Here is a 13683-nt window from a genome sequence, read left to right on the forward strand (position 1 = left end):
AGCATTCACCGCTTCTGGAGGCAGGTTGTTCCACTGGTTAATTGTTCTAACTGTCAGGAAGTTTCTCCTTAGTTCTAGGTTGCTTCTCTCCTTGATTAGTTTCCATCCATTGCTTCTTGTCCTGCCTTCAGGCGCCTTGGAAAATAGCTTGACTCCCTCTTCTTTGTGGCAGCCCCTGAGATATTGGAACACTGCTATCTCTTCATTAAACTAGACATATCCAATTCCAGCAACCGTTCCTTATATACTTTAGCCTCCAGTCCCCTAATCATCTTTGTTGCTCTTCTCTGTACTCTTTCTAGAGTCTCAGCATCTTTTTTACACCATGGTGACCAAAACTGGATGCAGTATTCCAAGTGTGGCCTTACCAAGGCATTGTAAAGTGGTATTAATACTTCACATGGTTTGATTCTATCCCTCTGTTAATGCAGCCCAGCACTGTGTTGGCCTTTTTGGCAGCTGCAGCACACGGCTGGCTCATATTTAAATGATTGTCCACTAGGACTCCGAGGTCCCTCTCACAGTTACTACTATTGAGCAAGGTACCCCCTATACTATAGCTGTGCATTTGGTTTTTCTTGCCTAAATGTAGAACCTTACTTTTTTCACCATTGAATTTCATTTTGTTAGATAGCGCCCAGTGTTCAAGTCTGTCCAGGTCCTCCTGTATCCTAAGCCTGTCTTCTGGAGTGTTGGCTATTCCTGCCAGCTTGGTGTCATCTGCAAATTTGATGATTTCCCCATCTATCCCCTCATCCAAATCGTTGATGAAGATGTTGAAGAACAAATCCAAATTTCAACTGAAAGTTTTTAATTTAACAACAAACTATTTCTTTCATCTCTGTCTATCTGTCTGTCTGTCTCTGTCTGTCTGTCTCTCTCTCTCTCTCTCTCTCTCTCTCTCTCTCTCGTGTGTGTGTGTGTGTGTGTGTGTGTGTTTTGCTTCTGAGTCAGCTTTGACACGTGGCGATTGCCTGGGCAAGCCCATGAGGCATAAAACTGCATTATAGAATAGAAAATTCAAATTTGAAATAAAAGCGCAACCACGTAAATTGCCTGTCTTTGACACTTTAGCAAAAAGGTGTCAGTTTGGATCAACAAAACAGTAAGACGTTGAATGCTTTGATTCCAAATGGCACAAACAGCAATTATTCTGTCAGTGCTTTATCACCATGGCATCTGAATGCAAATAGTGCTGGGAAATTAATAGTTAACTGGCTATAATAGACAGAGAAAATATCTTCTTACCTGTGCCTCTCCCAAATCATTATTTACCACAGTAAAGTTCAGCCCAAGTTCTTCTACATCGCCTTCATAGCTCTTAAGAAAAAGGAGGTTTTTGTACATTTCAGGATCCAGAGATGCCAAATGATGAATGTCGACATCAGCACTTGTCCCGAGCAACTTGGAGAGGAAAAAACCGGCGAAAGGAAGCTCAACCAGCATATTTTCATATAAAGCCTTTAAAAAAGTATATAAAGAGATTGAAAATCACTCATTTGACATTCATCCAGAAACAGAACAGGAAACACATGATTTCATTTCCTATGCCTGCTAAAAAGCTCATGGCCCAAATGTATATACAATATTCAATGATCTTTATTCAGTCAGTGATCATCAAAATGAAACATATATACACAATATGACCAATGATAGCATTGCACAAGAAAATTAAGGACATGTAGCAGAAAAAATATAATTCTAAAATTACATTTTTATTCTTAAGTTTAACTATTTACAGTAAAAATGTATGTGAGGGTGGAGGTTCGTTCTCGGAGCTTCGGAGAACAAACCTCCACCCTCATATACATTTTTACTGTAAATAGTAAAAATACCCGAGCTATTGGTATTCGCCACTATTGCAAAAAATGTATATGCATTTAGTCCTATTTTATATGCAGCAATCCTACATAAAAGGGAGTTGGATTTTGCATTATGTAAATTATGAAAAATTGCAAACCCGTTCTTGTTATTCATAGCTTATTCAGCTCCAGGGACTCATAGAAAGAAGCAAAAGAAAAGTTTAAGCTTGAAAAAATCCACCTGATTAAAACCATATCATATTTTTTCCCTTTTAGGCTTTATTTTTTCAGTCTAGATACTATATTCAATCCTATCTCCATCTATAAAAAATTCTATAATATGTATCATAATTTCTATAATTGTATTTACAATGTTGTTCTTAATAATTGAACCTGATTTAAGTATGGCCTCTCTCTCTCTCTCTCTCTCTCTCTCTCTCTCTCTGTGTGTGTGTGTGTGTGTGTGTGTGTGTGTGTTCAAGTCAACTCAAAATAGAGTTTTTTCTTACGTATCACATAGTACACACTTCACACACAAAAAAATATTGTATTTATTTATGGATTCAAAATAGGTTTTTGGGGAAAACTTTTAGCCATTTTCTAAGATGTGTACGTAACAACAGCTTTCAGTTTAACTCTGAACAGACCAAATAACACTGTGGCTTTGCTTTTAATTCTCTGTATTACAGGCATATATTGGAAATGAAAAGCTATCTCCTATTATTTCCAATCCCACTCTTCAAAATTTCTGCAAGAAAGATCAAGAAGAAGCTGAACTTTATTACAAACATGTAATATAAGCAAAGGGCATCTATTGATGTCATATCAAATATATTTTGATACCTAGCTGCAGTGAGGAAGTTTAGATCTACCATCACCAGGAAAGTGCAAACAATAAGGCAAAACTAAGGAGATATTACAATAATGCAAATACCGGATTTTTAATAAAACCATGACAAAATGAAACCTTCATCTAGGTAGCTGAATTTAAATTTGTAGTCATTGTTTTGAGTTTTAAATCAGTAAAAGATGAACCAAACACAAAAAGAGACACAAACTGCATTTAATATAGAATGTCACTTATAACTCATATATGTCTACCTTGGTACAATTCCTTTTTGTGCCTGTGTATATCTCAAAATAAAGCCTTTAAAGTAGCATTCCCCAATTGGATGCCCTCCAGGTGTTCTGAAAATTTCTGGGAGTTGCAATTATAATTCCTCTTGAGAGAATCAAGTTGGGAAAAGTAGCTTTAAAGCATTTAATATACTAGCCCTAATAAATGATGGTTCTAAATACTATGATCACATCAGCTAAATGGATTGTAAATTAAATTTCCATAATGTATGCAACTGAAATACAAATGTAGGCATAAATCAAGGTATTTTTTAAACACAGGTTAATTACACAGATTCAAGAACTGTCTATTTTTTATGCAAAATAATCCACTTACCATTTTTCATATGAGTCTTAATTCTTAGCCCATATGCAATACTGGCTCCTAGAAGCCTATCAATAACTTCATGTCAAGAGAAAATAGCAATAGGTATATTGAAGCAACCTGCTTGTTATTTCTCAAGTGTCTACCTTTTATGAGTGTTTATTGCTGGAAATTGTGCCAAAATGATTTGAAATAAAAAGGATTAATTATACTAGAAGCTTTTTAATATAAGTGAGTGCACTAGCAATGCAATTAATGCAAATTGTGGTACTATCAGGAGAATAAATGTGAACAACATCACAGGCCATTTCTGTTTGCTGCCAAATAACTTTAGTAATTTACTACATTAAGAATCAATAAAAAAAATAATGCTTTTCAAATGCATCTCCATCAATCTTCAGGTAACTCCATAGCAAACATTTATAACTTAATCTAAAAACTATATAAAGCATTTTTAGGCCACCTGGATTGTGGAAACTGGACTATCATTTAATTAAATACTGATTTCCATAGCCAGATTCCTCCAGTATATTTAAAAAGCAAGAACATTAAAAATACACAGTAAGATGGATAGTTAATATTCTAATTAGTGTAAAAGCTAAGTTTTGCAACATGCACCTCTCAAACGTACAATCATTCTTTGTTAAGTTAATCACACTTGAGCTCTGTACTTTTCTGATGGGGAGGGGTATGGTTGCGCACAAACAGCACAAATGCCCATTTTTCTGGAGTTTTATTGGCCAAATCAGTCATGCTTTGAAAACATCCCCTTTTCTAATTAAAACATACTTGAAAAGAAGCTTTACATTAATGAACTTCTGCCTGCCCAAGGGGCACAGTTTAAACTTTTTAATGCAATTTGTTTTCAGCCTTAGATCCAGAATGCAGAGATAGGAATGTACATATTATTCCTACTCTCAGTGCTTCTGAAACAGCCAAGGATTGCTTGCACATAGATCCATAGTGGATCCATTCAGCATAATTCAGGAGAGTCATAGGAAATTTAAAGATGTGAGTCACCATTTATTTAGAAATGATCTATATAATCTGCAGCTGAATGAGGAGTTACTAAAGTTACCACGAATGCCCCCAAAGGTCCTTCCAACTCAGTTCAGAAGTTCCCATGGCTGCCCCTACCAGCACGGTCACATGACCCCACTTTAAGTGCTCGGCAACCAGCTTGCATTTAAGGCCATTTGCAACATCCAGCAGTTGTGTGACAGCAATTTATGACATTTTGCCAAAAAACCTGACATTTATTTCCAGTTTCAGCAAAAACTGAACATAGCAAATGATGGCTTCGCTTAACAACCACAGCGTTCACTTAATGGCCATGGCAATTACTTAAACAAAGACAATGGTCGCTTAGTGACCTTTGGAAAAAAAAAGCTTTAAAATAAGTTCAGTCATGTGATCATCCGCCTTATGACGGTGATAACTTAAAACTATAATTGCTGGTCTGTATAGGTCAGTGGTGGCGAACCTATGGCACGGGTGCCAGAGGCGGCACTCAGAGCCCTCTCGGTGGGCACGTGCGCTGTCGCCCAGTCCTAGGCCTTCAGCTGGCTTTTATAAAACCTTTTTGCTTTAGGCCTCCGCCGCCATGTGCAAAAAAAAAAAAAAAGTTCAATCAGTCAATTTCAACTTCTCGTGGGGGAAAAAAAGCTCTTGCAAAGTTGGAATTTATTGAAATTTTTAATCCCACCCAGTCTGCCGTTACCACCACAGCCACGCCCACCCAATGGGCCACACTTACCCGGCACTCGATGATGCATACGTGGGTTTTGGGTTGCAGTTTGGGCACTCAGTCTCTAAAAGGTTCGCCATCACTGGTATAGGTTCTATTTGGGATTTTAAAATGCACCCACACAATTCAATCAAGGCATTTAGGATGGGTGGGGATCACTACAAGGAAAAGTAGTTATCTTTGCACGAGACAGCTCCCAACCATTTTCACTGCAATCAGTCTTCAAAATACAGATAGTGCTCGACTTACGACAACAATTGAGCCCCAAATTTCTATTGTTAAGTGAGTTTTGCCTCATTTTATGACCTTTCTTGCCTTGATTATTAAGTGAATCACTGTAGTTCATAAGTTAGTAATCGGGCTGTTAAGTGAATTTGGCTTCCCCGTTGATTTTGCTTGTAGAAAGTCGCAAAAGGAGATCACATGACCCCAGGACACTGCAACAGTTATAAATATGAATTTATAAATATGAATTTTGATCACACGATCAAAGGGATGCTGCAAAGGTCATAATTGCAAAAAACGTTCATAAGTCACTTTTTTCAGTGCCGTTGTAACTTTCAGTGGTCACTAAATGAACGGCTGTAGGTCGAGCACTACCTGGACTTCCTCTTGATCCATCCTTTTTAGTGACTGAGAGAGCATTTCTGGGAGAAAGTGATGGAGATGGGGAGCCAGATTCTACAACCTTAAGGAGTTGATTGTGAGACAATCTTTTTATTTTGAAAGCTACATCTTATATAAAACAGATCAAAGCTCCCTAATTCCTACGTACTAGGCAAGCTGAAAATATAAAAATGAATGCTATCATAAGAGAATTCCGAAGACACTGTTTGATATAACCAGAACAAAAAGCATATAAAAAAAAAGAATACTAAGGTCATAATAGACGAAGCAAAATTATCCACAAAGTTAGAATCTCCTCAGCTGCAAAATTTCAAGAGAACAGAATGTAGCTATGCCAGATATGCCAAGAAAAGCTTTCTAATTTTAGCAAAAATAGAGTTCTCCTACATAACATTCAGATTAACGAAACTGAGCTTCCTTATTCTGTTTTCAAAAATATTTTTACTGGATAACAAATATTAAAGTACACACACATTTCACAGCAATCTACTCATATTCCCAAAAGATGAGGCACAAAAAGTTAGAATGTGTGCTTTGCTCACGCCAGGTTCACTTTAATCTTTACCATTTTCAAAATAACAAAACCATCAGTTAAGAAATAACGACACCCAAACCCAACTTGCTCTGATCTACCACACACTAGCAACAAGAGAAAGTGTATTTGTTGCCTTACATAAAACAAAAATTGCTTGACACATAAACAAAAAATAAGAATAACCTGATACTTCCATTATGATATATACAGGTAGTCCTCAACTGAGAACAGTTTGTTTAGTCACCATTAGAAATTATAATGGCACTGAAAAAAGAAACTTATGACCATTTTTCACACTTACGATGGTTGCAGCATCCCCATGATCACATGATTTTAATTTGGGTGCTTAACTGGTTCATATTTATGACGTTTGCAGTGTCCTGAGGTCATGTGATCACCTTTTGCGACATTCTGACGAACAAAGTCAATGGGGAAGCCAGATTCACAACAACTAGGTTACTAATTTAAGTGCAGGGATTCACTTAACAACTATGGCAAGCAAAATCATAAAATGGGGCAAAACTCACTTAAATTTTTCACTTAGCAACTTAAAATGTTGGGCTCAATTATGGTTGTACATCAAAGACTATCTGTATATGGTAGTCCTTGTCTTGCAGCCATTCATTTAGTGACCATTCAAAGTGACAATAGTGTGGGAAAAAGTAACTTATGGTTGGTTCTCACACTTATGACCATTCAAGCAGGCCCATGGTGACGTGATCAAGATTCAGACACTTGAAAACTGACATGTGTTTATGATGGTTCCACTGAGATCATGTGATCACCATTTGTAACCTTCCCAGCCAGCTTTTAACAAGCAGTCAATGGGGGAAGCCAAACTTGCTTAACAATCACGATTCACTTAACAACTGTGGCAAAACAATTGTAAAATGAGATGTAACTTATTTAACAACTACCTTGCTTAGAATGGAAATATTAGGCTCAGTGGTGGCCATAAGTCAAGGGCTACCTGCATTATTAGCAACATTAGATAGTCCTCAACCTATGACAATTAAGCCCAAAATTTGTATTGCTAAGCAAGACAGTTAAGTGATTTTTGCTCCAGTTTATGATCTTTCTTGCCACAGTTGTTAAGAGAATCACTGTATTTGTTAAATTAGCAACATGGTTGCTAAGTGAAACCGGCTTCCCCACTGACTTTGTCAGGTTGCAAAAGGTGATCATGTGGCCCTGCATCACTGCAACCGTCATAAATGTGAGTCAGTTGCTAAGCATCTGGATTTTGATCACATGACCATGGGGTTGCTGCAATGGCCATCAGTGTGAAAAAGTCTTAAGTCACTTTTTTTAATGCAATTTTACTTACAAATTGTTGTAAGGCGAGGATTACCTGTAATTGATTGCTTTGAGCCCCTGCTCTCTTTTCACCAAGTTTGCTTCCATTACACTGAAAAATATTCAACACTAATCGTAAAATGGTTCCATAACAATCAAAACAAACCTCAGCTACAGTTAATCCTTGACTTATGACCAGAATTGAGATTAGAATTTCAGCTGCAAGTTGAAGCATGTGACTAGATTCAAGTTATGACCATTTTTATGATGCTCGTTAAGTTAATTCCATGATCATTAGTTGAATCCATTCTTCCTTCTGTGTCTGTGTCCATCACAACTCCGAAAGTAGATCATACATAGCTCTGGGGAGATTTGTTATACTTTTGAATGATCATTGACTAGTCCTAAATTGAGGACTATCTATATTAGCTATTGTGCCATCTCTATTTGCTCAATTTGTTGTCTGCAGCTGAGCAATAATGAGAGTCATTGTTCAATACATCTGGAAGAAACCAGGTAGGAGAAGGCTAACATCAAATCCCGCAATTCATTTTCCTCTCAGATGCACAACTAAAAGGTGCAAATTCCCACAGATGTTATTTTAGAACTTTGGACAGCTCTGTGTTATAGTAGCTGAGAACAGTGCTGTCAGGTGTATTGACAATGACTATATAGTGGTACAGCAGTAGAATTCTAGAATTAATCTCTGCAGAAGAATTCTTACTCATGCAGAATTAGAGAAGTTCTTGAAAGGAAGTTACCAGAATAAATATATACCTCTGTGAAACAAATATTTTTTTAAAGCTCTGCGAAGGTTAGTACCATTAATCTAAACAGGGAAGACAGGTATCAAGCTGAATCAATATCCTCAAATTAGCAAAGTACTCGTTTTCAGTAAGAGTTCAAATGCTACAATTTTTTATTTCAGTAAATATTCTGAACTTAATTGGCTTAAATGGACCAAGGTGTTTCCAAAGAAAAAAGAAAAAAAGAAAAAAGATCAGGATGCCATTACCACATACTTTAACTGTTTATTTATTCCCTGTCTAGGCAGCCTGATTTAGGAGCTATAAAATGCAATCAGTACACAAACCAGAAGCTGGAATCATCTGCTAATGGAACTTTTAATTGAGAAGTGACCATTGACATGAGGTAATTCTTTCCATGCAGAATTGCTCACAGAGACCTTTCTGCACTTTATCACAGTAAACAATCGCTAACATATGCATTAAAGAAAATTTAAATACATTATGACCCAATAAATATCACAATCAATCAATAGAATCTTTTCACTCTCAAAGATTTAGTGTTAAAATACCACACTTTTAGCAGTGTTTTAATGCTGGACACATACTTACAAATGCTGATAGTAAGTTTAGTCATTTGTAATGAAAAGATAATTGGTTATATGAAAGAATCTACCATCAAGAAAAGTATTAGTTGAATTTTTTTTAAAATAAATTTCTATTAGAGTTAATTAAAATGTGTTGCATATTATTGAGTTTTCACCTTTCTGAATATTAGCCAGTTTTGTAAATCAGAAGTGATTTATGTGTATTACACAAAGAGTGCTTTGTGTAATTAAAGCAGGCATTTCTAGTAAATAAGTGAAACAAGATAGTTACATTTTTTAGATTTTTAACATTAGGAGTTTTGAACTTTAAAAAGGTGTCTTTGATAGGTAATTTAGATGAGAAAAAGTTAGCACAGCTTTTACAAGTGAAACACCAAGCTCAGAAGGTTTACTTGCTCAAAATATATTAACATTTCTATTGCCCATTGGGTTTTTCTAGAATGACGCCTCTTATTTGAGAATTATATTAAAAAATCATCAAGTTTTATTTCCATTATGAAATATTAGTATTAGAGTAAGAAGCCTGTTTTTGCCTATTAGGAAGTTCTTAAAAGCTGTAGGAGTCCTAATGCTTTTACAAAAAAATTGGCAAAATAAAGTTAGATATACACAGTAGAAGTAGTCCTCGACTTATGACCACAATTGAACCCAAAATTTCTGTTGCTAAGCAAGACAGTTGTTAAGTGAGTTTTCCTCCATTTTACAACATTTATTGCTACTGTTGTGAAGTGAATCACTGCAGCTATTAAGTTAGCAACTCAGTTGTTAAGTGAATCTGGCTTCCCCACTGACTTTGCCTGTGAGAAGGTCACAAAAAGTGATCGCATGACCTCAGAACACTGCAACCGTCATTAGTACATCTAAATTTTGATCACATGACCATGGAGATGCTGCAACAGTCGTAAATGTGAAAAACAGTCATAAGTCACTTTTTTCAGTGCTGTTGTAGCTTTGAAGGTTATTAATGAACTGTTTTAAGTCGAGGACCACCTGTATGCAGAGTCAAGACTAAATACGATCAAAATATAAGAACAGCATGTCAAACTTGACCCTGGATCAAAATGGGAACCTAATTTTATTAACATAATAACCATGATTGTTTAAAACATACTTAACTGCCCTATGACTATCTAAACATAAAATATACGTAAATTATTCAATTTTAATATATTCCACTTCCAGTAACACTGTAACATAAACACAGTTCTTTTGGTTTATATGAGTGAGAAACTGCTTGAATCTAGCACTTCTTTTATAACATGGGCCACATTCACACAAGGACTTTTATTAACATACTGAATCACCTTAGAAATAGTTTGCAAATGGTGCAATGGAAGCATTTTTATAAATGGATGAATAATTATTCAACTAAAGTCACAATTTGGACAGGGACTGAAAAATAAGGTATGGATTGAACAATAAGAACGTGCCTTATCTTCTTGCTGAATGCCACTTAATAGATGTTTCTGCACTTGGATGTAGCTAATTATTAGATAACACCATCATTCTGTCCCCACATAAGCACTGAGCACACACTGCAGGACTTTTCTACCTTCTTCTGAGTGACCAGTTCTTTTCATGTCAAGGTTTAGTGTGTGATTCAGTTTATCTCAATCAGACAAAGTTTTTTTTGTTTAAAAAGATAGCATCTAGGCAAATGTCCTTGATTCTGCATAAATGTATTTACAGAGTATGGAAGTATGCCTCCCCCCTATTTTTCACCTTTCCCAATCACTTATAGAAATGTGCGAATGTGCACCTGAATGGTGCTTAAGTTACACCAATGAAACAAACATGATGGGTTATTTTTATTTGATTTATATAGAAGCCCATCTCACACTTACATGATTCAAACAAATGTAAGCACAAAATAGACAATATAAAAACAAATAAAACACATTAGTTGGAATAAGCGTGCTACAAAATACTTTCTGATATTTTGCCACCAGAGACCAATATGGCTTCTCTCCTACAAGGTCTACAATATTTTAAAGTGTACACTGCTCATTTGGAGGTTAACCAATTTAATAAATGAATAGAGTAGCCACAACTGTAAAACAGGTACTTTTAAATCAAAATTTTACTGATAAAGGTATAGATTTTTGTAACAATATATTTTTATCTTAGTTACCATTAAAAAGGGTAAAAAATACACTTTTTTGCTAAGCTGTAGTGCAGTTATTTCTTTTTCTGATTCACAGATGGTGTTCTCTGTATTGCTTATTGTCATCTTTCATATCCTTGTGTGGGTGTATGATATGCACCATTTTGCTGTAAATACAACAGGAATGGAAATATTAAAATAAATAAGAGTCTTGAGAAAATGGGAGTAAGACCATCCCAAGGTCTCCCAGCTGGGCTTTGTGGCTAAGGAGGGAGAAGAACTCAAGGTCTCTTGGTTTCTACTCTGATGCTTTAACTACTAACAAAATTATTAGACATAAATACAGACTTCAAACATGCTAAACAAGTTGTACAGTTACTCCATCTACAAACTATGCCCATGTTTTTAATATTTCTCCAGTTATGGCTATACCTATATCTTTCCCATTTTTAACACTGTTCACGGAATCTATGACCTTTTTATCTATTCGTTTCTTGGATAATAACACAGCATTCCAAGTGCTATTAAAAAGCATAATAACCAGAGAAAAATCAGACCAATGGATATAAATGCTAGCATATAACTCAGTCCTTTAAAAGCTGATTCCTGTTTCTTTTGCATTTCCCTTCTGCTTGCTGCAAAGTGTTATGAATCCATTTCAGAGATAAAAATTGTCAGAGAGGTAAAGTACAGCAGATAAACATAAAAATCTATGTATATATTTTGAAACAAAAGGAGAAATATATACAAACCTGCTTGCGTCACTCAGATTATTCTATTAAATCTTGACATAACGCCTGTGTGTATTTTGGGGAATTCAAGTAATGTATATATTCATTCATATATATTTACCTTTCCAAGCATCCGCCCAAGAAAGTAATAGTGCCGTGCATAAGAACCTCCAACCAGCATTTGTGCAGCAGGATTTGGATAAAGCAGTCCTTCATTAGTGGTCTTAAAAAAACCCTGGTTAGGGTTAAATCCTGATTTAAGTAGTTCGTTCAAAAATTCTCGGAATATTCCACCCCCATCGATACCAGCTTCATCTAGACCATGGGCATTGAGTAAATGAACACGAATTCGCTTTTTCAAATCAGGTTCTGGAGAAATAAAAGAAAGACTATAGAATAAACTATGAATATATTAAACACATCCAAATCCACAAAAAGTTGATTGTGCAAACAGCATTAAATAGTATTTAAATTTATCTAAACCTACCAACACCATCTGCTCTCAGCAGTGCAGAAAACTGCATATTGCTACCATTCCACCCCACTCGTTCCTAGTTGAAATCAAAACAATATACAATCTAGAAAAATTAAATTCATTCCTGAAATATGTATTTGAAACCATATGGTGTAGATTTTTCTGGAGCTCATAGCGGCCCTCCAAATCTATTGGTTAAAGTTTCAAGAATCCTGACCATTCCTCAGTTCACTGGGGCTAATGAAAGCTTTAGCCTAAATATCTGGTTTCTGTCTAGGCTTTACACTAAGAATTCACATGCAGAGGCTACATCAAAGAAGATGACAAAGCAGCTATTATTCAAGGGCTATTCAAAGGGGTCTTGACTTAAATGTATCCTCCTTCTATGTTGGTATGTTTTATATTTAGGCCTTTATTTCTGTTCAAGCATTCACATATTTTTGTAAGATAACTGCCCTCTGATCTTTTAAAATATGTCTTCAAATGTCTTGACACAGAAAAATAACACACATTTTGCTGCAGAGTCATTTCCCTTTCCCCCTTGAAAACTAAGCCAATATTCGTATCTCGATTTTTTTCTCCCAATATATCAGAATAATTCATTTGTCCAGTAGTAAGTTGTTCCAAAATCTAATCTGTTAAATATTAGAAATATTTCCAGGAAATTCTGGTCTCCCATTCACATTAGTTGAGAATTTACACCCACAGTATATGCAATATTGTAATGGAATAAGAGAATGACCTTAGAAGATGGAGGAAGAAGAAATTACATCAATCTTGAAAGTTTTAAAGCACAAATTTCCGGTCCTCTCTTTATATTGCCTGATAAATTACAGCAGATGATTTCTAACTTCCTTTTTTCTGCTGTTTCTCACAAAGCAGCGTGAGCATTTCTTCCTCACCCCCACCAAATCCTCCAAGGCCATTTTCACATTCCATTACAAATAATTTATTCTAAAGTTCTAAAGAAAATAGTTCAACTGTTGAAATTATTGTAACATTCATACAACGATTTCCTCTTAATAAATACTATCTTCTTTAAAAGTTGGCTACTAAGAATATGAGCTCTGACCACGGCAGGAAATAATTTCTAACTGTATCTTAAAAGTAGCCCAAAATGTTTAGTTTAAAATTGCTCTTTTACTCAAGATCATAGGAACAGATCCATCGTGTCATTTTTCTTATACAGATATAAATCAATCTGTATTTTAATGCATCCCACGGTTTCCAACAAGCTTTTAATTTCATGACTGACTTTTCTACAGTTTTCACAAATTTTCTAATTACTTTATTTGGGGAAAAAAATGATAAATGACATCATATAAAGCAGATAGTGAAAACTATCTGATTAATAAAAAGTAGACAGCCAGTGAGGTATAGCAGTAAAGCTCTGGGACCCAGGAAATTCCTGACTCTGGGAAATTCTAGTCCATCCCTGTGGAAACACGTAGATTATTTCAGGTTCATCATCATGCTCACTTTGACCAACCCATGTGACAGGGCTGTTGTTGCATGGAAAATATGAGGCTGGAACATTATGCATGTCACCTTGCTCTCCTCTATGAAAAGGT

General features: G+C 35.6%; 1 protein-coding gene across 1 annotated transcript in view; it reads right to left on the reverse strand.

The window, feature by feature from the left end:
• The window catches only part of UBE3C (ubiquitin protein ligase E3C), a 63905-nt gene that overhangs the window by 11009 nt on the left and 39213 nt on the right, over window positions 1-13683 (reverse strand). The window contains exons 18-19 of the mRNA XM_015832523.1: window positions 11759-12006; window positions 1249-1461 (exon numbers count right to left, since the gene is read on the reverse strand). Of these exons, the coding sequence (XP_015688009.1) occupies window positions 1249-1461; window positions 11759-12006 (461 nt within the window). The remainder of the gene's footprint in view (window positions 1-1248; window positions 1462-11758; window positions 12007-13683) is intronic.

The sequence above is a fragment of the Protobothrops mucrosquamatus genome, unplaced genomic scaffold (genome assembly GCF_001527695.2).
Source record: "Protobothrops mucrosquamatus isolate PMUCROS unplaced genomic scaffold, P.Mucros_1.0 scaffold5, whole genome shotgun sequence".
Lineage (NCBI taxonomy): Eukaryota > Metazoa > Chordata > Lepidosauria > Squamata > Viperidae > Protobothrops > Protobothrops mucrosquamatus.